The 9,666-nt window shown below is 39.4% G+C and overlaps 1 protein-coding gene across 1 annotated transcript; it reads left to right on the forward strand.

The window, feature by feature from the left end:
- The first annotated feature begins 1,088 nt into the window (after window positions 1-1,088).
- Window positions 1,089-5,583, forward strand: LOC108791256 (olfactory receptor 6B1-like). The gene is made up of 2 exons (XM_018561691.1): window positions 1,089-1,115; window positions 4,645-5,583. The coding sequence occupies exons 1-2, from the start codon at window positions 1,089-1,091 to the stop codon at window positions 5,581-5,583; spliced, it is 966 nt and encodes a 321-aa protein (XP_018417193.1).
- Window positions 5,584-9,666: the final 4,083 nt, after the last annotated feature.

Genomic DNA, 9,666 nt, shown 5'->3' on the forward strand with positions numbered 1-9,666 from the left:
TTAGGAGGGAGTCCTATTTTAAAAAAAAGAAGAAAATGATGGGGTTCACCCCAAAAGTCATACCAGGCCAGTGGTGGCGAACCTTGGCACTCCAGCTGTTTTGGAACTACAAGTCCCATGAGGCATTGCAAGGCTCTGACAGCCACATACATAACTTCCCGAGGTAGATGCATGTTGGGATTTGTAGTTTTGGCACAGCTGGAGTGCCAAGGTTCGCCACCACTGTACCAGGCCCTTAAGGTCTGGTCGGAATTTTAAGGAGTAACCCCACCCCCATAAATGGGGGGGAAAAACATTGGGTCCCCACTAAAATTCCCAAGCAGACCCTTGATCCAAGCACAGGCCTGGCAGGGCAGGAAAGGGAGGGGGGCGAGCACAGTGGCACTGGGAGGGGTGCTTTTCCAGGGTCACCCCTGGAAAAGCACCTTGTCCCCGTGCCAATGGGGACAAGGCCTCTTCCCCACAAGCCCTGGGGAGTTGGTTGTGGGATTGCAGGCAGGGGGGCCTATTCACATCAGGGTATGTCACATGCAAATGCCCCCCCTTTTGAATGAGTAGGGGTACTTATACCCCTACCCATTAACTAAAGAGTTAAATAAAAGATAAATAAAAAGTTCAGACTGTTAGGGAAAATCCTTTAATTGAAAAAAAAAATGCAACAAAGGATTTTGACAATTCCTTTACTATAAAAAAAAATCCAAAAAATTGATCCATCAACGTAATAATGACGTCCAGTGTTGTCCATGACGATTCGGTGAAAAAAAACCGACACGGAGTGAATGTGGGTAATGGCATGCTGTGAAAAAGGACTGCTGCTGTTCAAAGCAGGACTAGTACCGCTTGATGAAAACCTATATTGCTGCAAAAACTACCATAAACAATACTTTTTTAGACAGAGATGAATAAAAAATAGACGTTTGGGCAATGCTGTTGTTAGCAAAGCTATTTATAAAAAATATATACAACAAAATATGCATTGCCAAAGTATGCTGTCACTGAGGATATCCCTGAAAACTGTGTTAGTTCCATAACACCACATACAGCTCTAAGGCATCCAAAAAACAATTTAAAGGACCTTTTTACCTACCATGTCACTCTTGAAGCAGTATGAAAAGGTAGGTCTTGTGAGTGACAGGTTTTTGGAAGCTTGGAATCTGTCATTTAGTGGTGGGGCTGTGGTGTGTAAAGATTGGTGAGCGACAGATCCTTGAGATTGACATGGATTGTCTTTCTGGATGACTTGATTGATGGATACATGGCTGGATACTGTGTTTAATGCTGGATGGTTTGTTTAGTTACACAATTAATTACACAATGTTTTTTAGAAAAAAAATATTTTTCATTTAAAAAAAAGGTGGTACTATATCACTATGACTCATGAGACACTTTAAAAATTAATTCCTTGTGGAATGTTTTGCAATTACCTTGTTGCAGTTACATTATATATTTCAAGAGCATTCATGCTTTTCTAAAATACATGCTTTGATTTTTGAAAGCTGCAGATATTTTTATACAGTGTTCTTATAAAAGCAACAATGTATTTTAATTGAAAGTGGACATAAAAGAACAATGTATATTATAAACATATAACATAATAGTGGCATTACATATATGACAAGCAAGGAACAAAGAAATATTATGGAGTAATATTTTCAGTCCGAGACAGCAAGTAAGTATTTATTAAAGTATAGTATAGTAATATAAACCAAGAAAAAACATTATGGTATATATAAAAATATTGCTGGATATATAAATATTATGATAGATTTATTTTTCATTTATCTGTTCGTTCAAGATCACTGAAATGGTCTATGTTTTCAATTCCAATGGCTGAATAAAATTCAGTAAAATGGGAGATTTGACCACATGTTTTAAGGAAAAACCACATAATTCCTTCAATACCATGTTTTAATGTGAAAACTAGGTATATATCATTTTGTAGGCTTTACATTCAGGACATGCTAAAATATCCTGTTGTGTAATGTGTGCTTTAGTTTATGTCGATATCAGTTCATCCTTTTTAAACCTTTTTATTCCACACTAAAATAACTTTTCATCCAGCAGCTGAATTATGATAAGTAAGCAAAACAATATTAAAGACGCACTGCAGTTCAACAACCCTTATAGCTGTATTCATTTAAAACATTTTACAATTTGAAATTACAATTATTTTAATTACAATTTAAAAAATACAATACATACACTACCCTAAGAGATGTGCTAAATTGTAAAACAGTGTCCACATCCAGAGAATTAAAAACAATATCAGTGTATCCTCTGCTGATATTACACATACTGTAATACAACAATGTCTCACAGCCATGTGATCAAATCCAGTGAAAATGATCCATTCACTATTGGTGTGATGTGAAAGTAAATAATTTGTTTTTACTAGATGTGATCACACAGATCTGGGACATTGAATAATTATATGTGTTATATCAGCTGAGGATATACTGATATTATTGTAATAATGTGGATGTGGTTTTTACAATGTTAAGTCATTTCTTGGGCTAGTGTATGTATTTTACTTTAGGGAGTTATTCACTAAAGAGGCGAGAGATTTGGCTTGCTTCTGCAGCAGGAGCCCTTCGGTTCAACCGAACAGAAGGGCTGTTGTCCAGGCTATTCACAGTAGACCATACAGCAGCCGAAGGCACTCAGCTGAGCCGAAGCATATGCGTTCAGCTCGGCTGAGCCGAAGACACAGCCGAATCGGGGAGAACTAAGCAGACCGCTCTCCACGCAAATGTAAACAAATATAGAAAAAGAAAAAATTGGTGTGGGGTCCGCTCCCAATTCATACCAGACCCTAGGTTTGGTAGGAATATTAAAAAAGACTCCCGAGTTAAAAATAAAAAAAGTGCGTGAGGTTCCCGTGGAGTAACGCGCTGGAAAATGTCCTATGCCCAAAGAAGTACAGGAGCTTCTTTGGGGCGTATTTTCCACGCGTAACCATGAGGATACGGTGGGATAGCCCTCATAAAAGTGCGTTTGTCGCTCGTTTCTTTTACCGCAAATCACTGTAAAAACGCGCGGCACGAAACGCGGGCCAAATGTGCATATTCCGTATGCCCAGGTGAACCCAGCCTAAAAGTGACTAGAGTGTAGTGTTACCATTGATTTAACAAAGCAAACCCAATGTGGAGAATTTGTAAACATACACAAACATTCTGCTATCTTTCCAATTACATTATTCCTATTTTAGAAATGCTGAAAGATATATGCTAGGCTGAAAGAAGAGGTTGATGATTTATCACAACCAAGCAGATCTCTCTCAAAGTAGCACAGGCTCTCAGACTATTAGTACCACTGCAGACCAGTGTTTTTATTACATGTATTACTCAACTAGATTTAAAACACATTTTCAAACAGTGCATATGCAGGGTTTGGGGTCCAGAAAGTGTGTCTTGTCTGGGGTTCACACCTCTAAGCACCTCTTGGCAATGAGACTGAACTGAAAAGTTTAGCTGCACTGTCAATCTTCTGTCACAAGGTTTCCCATGTAGTGGAGAAACAGAAAACAAGCAACAAAGTACAACATACTAAGCACTATGCGCTATCCGCTCTTTGGCAAATCAGTAAAGGGTTTCTTTGAACCCCTTACAAGTTCCCTTCCTGGATGTTATTTACAGAAAACCTGCATTGTATCCAAGAGTACAGGATTATGATCCCTAATAAAATGTAAGAGAGCTAACCACTGTGCTGCTAATGTCAGAACTTGAGGCATTTATTTTCTCATACCAATTTCTGCATTACAATTAGGGGGTCGACCGATTATCTGTGCGGCAAATTATTTTGGCCAATATTCACAATAAATTAAATAATTCATATTGGCATATAATATGCCAATATTACCGATATTGCAGTGAGAGTGGCCAGCCCTGTAGAAGCACAATGAGGTACTGTGTGGCCTCCCACTTCATGCAGTGTGTTATCCTCCCCATTGCCTGTCACATAACTCTGGCCATGGAGGAGAAGGAGACAGAGGCAGAGGGGGGTCACAGCCTGGAACAAGGTAGATAAATCCTGGGGTGAATTTCCTTCCCCTTCCCCAAGCATCTGCATTGTCAGCTATAAGTTGATGAATTGCCATCTTAGATAATTTCTGGTTTACTACTCTGTACTCTTACATTGATATTAGAGTGATTGTGTAAGTAAAACGTTAAAATTCTCATTCATTGACTGCAGGTTTTAGATCTCACTTCTTCTGAGTTACACTTTTTAATGCTTTTTAAATAAAGGTTGGTACAAATAATTTGACTTTTCTATCATACTTAGGACAAAGTGATCTTGGCGACATCGCCAAGATCACTTGTAAAGAAACATTTGTTTTCCCCCACTCTACATTTAGTCCTGCTTGTGCAAAGCAGGACTAAATGTAGAAAACAAATTACCACCCGGGTGACTTCAAACCTGTGCCGCCCCGAGGTGGCCTTTTCGGGAATCCGGCCCTGATCATACTACCAATTAACTTTTGTTAGGATGGCATAATTATAGTTAAAATCATAATTTAAGATTCTGTACTCAGCCCACTACAACCTATTTAATTTAGGGCACTTGAGGATAACAATAAATTCATAGAATTGATTACAATGTACATCATTATATTTTATTTACTAATTTTCTTTTTGATTCATTTAGATGTATTTTAATCAAAGCAAACTGGTGGAATTTATAATCCTGGGGTTTCCTGGTTCTCTGAGTCTGCAATACGTTTGCTTCTTGCTCTTACTGATAACATACCTGTTAACACTTATAAGTAACTGTGTGATCATCATCATTACGTGGACAGAAAGACGTCTGCATACCCCAATGTATTTTTATCTTCGTAATCTCTCTTTTCTGGAGATTTGTTATGTTTCTGTAATTGTCCCCAAGATTCTCACCACTATTACGTCAAATGGGAGATATATTTCTTTCCATGGTTGCATAATACAGATGTTGTTCTTCTTCTTCTTGGGATCCACAGAATGTTGTCTATTCGGTGTCATGGCATATGACCGCTACTTGGCTATTTGTCATCCACTGCGTTACACAACACTGATGAATACTACCATGTGCTATAGTCTTAGTATTTGCTCAGTCATTGGAGGCTTTCTGACCACCTTTCCACCCATTCTTTTAATCTCCCAACTTCCATTTTGTGGAAGTAATATCATTAACCATTTCTTTTGTGACTCTCCTCCCATTCTTCAACTGTCTTGTGCAGACACATACCTAATTGATAAAATGGATTTTTTGTTTGCTTCCTTAGTTTCCTTATTGTCTTTCTCAGTGACTTTGATTTCCTATTTTTATATTTTTGTAAAAGTCTTACATATACCCGCTAACAGTAGAAGAAAAACCTTTTCTACCTGTTCCTCCCATCTAATTGTTGTGTTTATTTATTATAGTACTGTTATATTTATGTATGTGAGGCCAAAAGTAAGTTTTACTTTTACTCTTAATCGGGTAGTTGCAGTTTTTTACACTGTTATTACACCTATACTTAATCCTATAATATACTGTTTAAGAAATGAAGAAGTGAAAAATTCCATTAAAAAGCAACTGAATACTTTAAAGAACTGTTATATAAGATAACAATAATATTTATTACATGGAATGTAAAATGTTAATGTATATAATATTCTTTCTTATTTTTTTTTTATGCTCTTCATAATAAATTTATCATGGTCAGCATAAACCTCCATTTCACGCCAGTTTTCTTCATAGTGCTGGTAAGAAAAAGCTTGTTGATTACAGATCTCAGTAGCTTAAGCTGATATATGCACACACAATAAGAGACAGATGAAAGCAAACAATTTCTATTAACTTTTAATGTGTGGTATTAAAATAAAGTATAGTTTTACCTTCTTTAAAACATTGGTTACCAAATCTCTTTTTTGCTCCATATTTAATTGTAAAAGAAAGCATTTGTATAATTAATAAAAACTTCCTGTTCGCTTTGCTTTATTAGTGTTGGATTTTTTTTACCTTTTAGGAATTAAGGGTTGCAATATTATGTATAGGGTGAAGCTTTTAAGCGTTGTGTGAAGAGAAGTATAGAGTCAGACATACACTATATTGCCAAATGTATTGGGACACCTGCCTTTGCACGCAGATGAAATTTAATGGCATCCCAGTCTTAGTCCGTAGGGTTCAATATGGAGTTGGCCCACCCTTTGGCGCTATAACAGCTTCAGCTCTTCTGGGAAGGCTGTCCATAAGGTTTAGGAGTGTGTCTAGAAAGGTTTGACTATTCTTACAGAAGCGCATTTGTGAGGTCAGGTACTGATGTTGGATGAGAAGGCCTGGCTCGCAGTCTCCACTCTAATTCATCAAAAAGGTGTTCTATCGGGTTGAGTGCAGGCCAGTCAAGTTCCTCCACCCCAAACTCGTTCTTCCATGTCTTTATGGACCTTGCTTTGTGCACAGTCATGTTGGCCATCCCCAAACTGTTCCCACAAAGTTGGGAGCATTAAATGGTCCAAAATGTCTTGGTTTGCTGATGCCTTGAGAGTTCCCTTCACTGGAACTAAGGGTCCAAGCCCAACACCTGAAAAACAACCCCACCCCATAATCCCCCCTCCACCAAACTTTACACTTGGCACAATGCAGTCAGGCATTGTCGCTACATCAAGCAAGGAAGGTTAGCAATCTAAAGTTAGTACGATAAGGGGTAGTGTGTGCGATTCATTTTGTTGTAAATTAAAATTCATACAAATTTTCGGAAATTGAATGTAAGAAATTATGAATCAGAACATATCTGAATTTTCCAATAACAAAATTTTGGACTTGTGTTGTTAAATGTTAGAATAAAAGAAAACAGCATGGAGTCCCCTCCCAATTCATACCAGACCCTTTGAGTCTGGTAGGAATTTTAGGGAGGACCCAAATGCCCCCAAAAAACAAAACAAAAATGTGTGGGGTCCCCCAAAATCCCTTACCAGAACCTTGATCTGAGGAGTAGCCCGGCAGAGCAGGAAAGGGGGGGGGGCAAGCCATACCGGGCCACATGCCCTTGACATGGGGAGGTTGCTTTGCCAGGGGGCACCCCCTGGCAAAGCACTTTGTCCCATGTTGATAAGGACAAGGGCCTCGTCCCCACAACCCTGGCCCGGTGGTTGTGGTGGTCTGCGGGCAGGGGGGGCTTATCTGAATCTGGGTGCCCCCTTTCATGAAGGTGGAAACAGATGCAACTCCCCTCATAAATGAGTAAGGGGTAGTTGTTACCCCTACTCTTTCACCAAATAAACAGTAACATTGTAAATAAGCACGCAACACTGTATAGAAAAGTCCTATATTTAAAAAATAAAAACACAACAAAGGTTTTTGACAAGTCCTCAAGCGATGTAGATCCACATCAATCATGATGGACGATGGCCGCCGACTCACTGAAAGAAAAAATACCTGATGCACGTCCGACATAACCGATCTTGATGAACTCAGGACTCAGTAAATGACAGCTCTGACCCAAATGTCAACAAAGGGGCGTTGTGAGTCATGGGGGTTGATTTACTAACCTTATAAACACACCACAAACGTGTATACACCTCTGCAGTGTGTCCCCTCCTAGCATGATCTATGGGTGGAATCTAAACACCTTTGTAATGTGTACACACCCAGCAGGTGTGTTGTGCAAAGCCCTGAAGGAATTCCAAGGTGATGTTGGGTAAATTAGCTCTATGTTGTGTTGCTTGCGTTGATGAATGCAAGGAATGTAAATGCATGAGCTAACCATTTTTGTCTAAACTGTGAAGCAGCATTATATATGCATCATGTGCATGATTTTTCGATATATGGCATTAGTGGAAATATGCTTTTAGAGACTTTTTGGTTGGTAAATACGTTTTGCTGTGTGAAAATCACACACACCTGGTGTGTGTGTGTGTTTAGGTTAGTAAATCACCCCCATGATGTCATGAGACTTGTTCCACCCCGTGTTGACAATCGGGAGCAGAACTATCTTAATAACAACTCTGCTCCCAAATAGCATTTGGGAGCTCCTGAATGCTACTGAGGAGTCCCCGAATGCTCCCGAATGCTATTAGGAAGCAGAGTTGTTATTATGACAGTTCTGCTCCCGAATGTCGACAAAGAGGTGGAACAAGTCCCATGATGTTACGACTCGCTTCCCCCTTTGTTGATATTTGGTTTAGAGCTTCCAAAGCACCCTCCCCATGTTGAGGGCATGTGGTCTGGATGGTGCAGGAAGAGGGCCGCATGCTTGTCCCCCTTTCCTGCTCTGCCACTCTGCTGCTTGGGTCAAGGGTCTGTTAAGGGATTTTAGGGAGTCCCCCTAAAATTCTTACCAGATCTAAGGGGTCTGGTATGAATTGAGGGAACCCTCACTTTTTTAATTGCTTCTGTGGACTGTCAAAAGTAAAAAATAAAAATTTAACTTTTTTTATAATGTCACTTTGCTGCAACAAAAATTAGTTCATAATTATCTAATGCATCCGAAATTATTGGAAATTTTGGATTGGGACAAATCTGAATAACAAAATCAATTGATTTTCATACCCGAATCCCAAAAAACGATATAACGAAACATAGGTAATTAAATTAAACACATTTTCTATGTATAGTGTGCACCACAATTGCCTAGTGTGCACCCCCCTGTGAAAGGACCTCTTTCACACAGTTTTCAATATTGGCCATTGCAAAAGTCGGAATTTAAAGGCGGGGATGGGAAATAGTAGGACCCAAACATAATATAAAAATTTAGGCAGGAGAGATATTTTTACAGCTGTAATCTTTCCCAACTATGAGATGGGATGTCTCTCCCAGGAGGTCAACAACAAAGACAGGTGTGTAAAAAACTTAGGGCAGTTAGCCAGGTATAACATAGTTAGGTTGAAAAAAGACACAAGTCCATTAAGTTCAACATTCATATCATAAGATGAAGTAAAGTTAACCCCCAAAAAGGAAATGGCAGAGGAAACCCATGTATAGGGAAAAGACCTAAAACATTTAGGGAAGGTAGGGTAGAGGCGGCGCCCTGGGACAAAAGTGTTTCCTGCAGGTAATGGGGTGACGTAAAGAGGCATCAAGCTTTTGGGTTGATTAAAACCCTGGACGTTTAAGGATACTATCAGGAGAAACTTGTTTAAAGGGGAGGTAAAGCGAAAAAAGGGAAAAAGAGAAGGAAAAAAAGAGAGGAAAAGGGGGGAAGGGGAGGGCTGAAAGGAAGATTACATTTAAAAGAGCATGGGGACAGATGGGAAAGCACCACAGAGTGTATCAGGGCAAAGAATGAAGAGGTAGACAACAATATAGTTCACCAGTCAGGACCCAGGACTTGTGAAGGGTCTAAAGTGGTGAAATAGAGGGTGGCATGGGTCTACCAAATGGTACAATTGCCAGCCTGTAATGTTCCTGAACAAGAGATAAGGGTATGACATAAAGCTGCTTAATGTAGCAGTAAACAACCTGTGTTAGCACATCATAAGGCATCATAAGGCAATTGGAAAATAGACTGAGTAAAAAAAATGTATTGAGAGCGCTACTACTGTACTAAAGCAAACAGGAGAACTCACATTTGAGAAGTCATCTGCGGGAGGAAATCCAGTGAGGCCCCTGGGTGAATACAGACCTGAAGAGTCCAGTGGTCTGGTGGATTAACTGCCTATGAAAACGTGGGCTGCAATGGAAGGACAGCTGTCTCTTGCAAGGACTCAGCTG

Source organism: Nanorana parkeri, unplaced genomic scaffold, assembly GCF_000935625.1.
Source record: "Nanorana parkeri isolate BGI_ZX_2015 unplaced genomic scaffold, ASM93562v1 scaffold538, whole genome shotgun sequence".
Taxonomy (NCBI): domain Eukaryota; kingdom Metazoa; phylum Chordata; class Amphibia; order Anura; family Dicroglossidae; genus Nanorana; species Nanorana parkeri.

Coding starts and splice junctions, on each gene's coding strand:
- LOC108791256 (XM_018561691.1), top strand. CDS start 1,089: ATGTCACTCTTGAAGCAGTATGAAAAG. Junction 1,116..4,644: donor TCTTGAAGCAGTATGAAAAG/GTAGGTCTTGTG, acceptor TGATTCATTTAG/ATGTATTTTAATCAAAGCAA.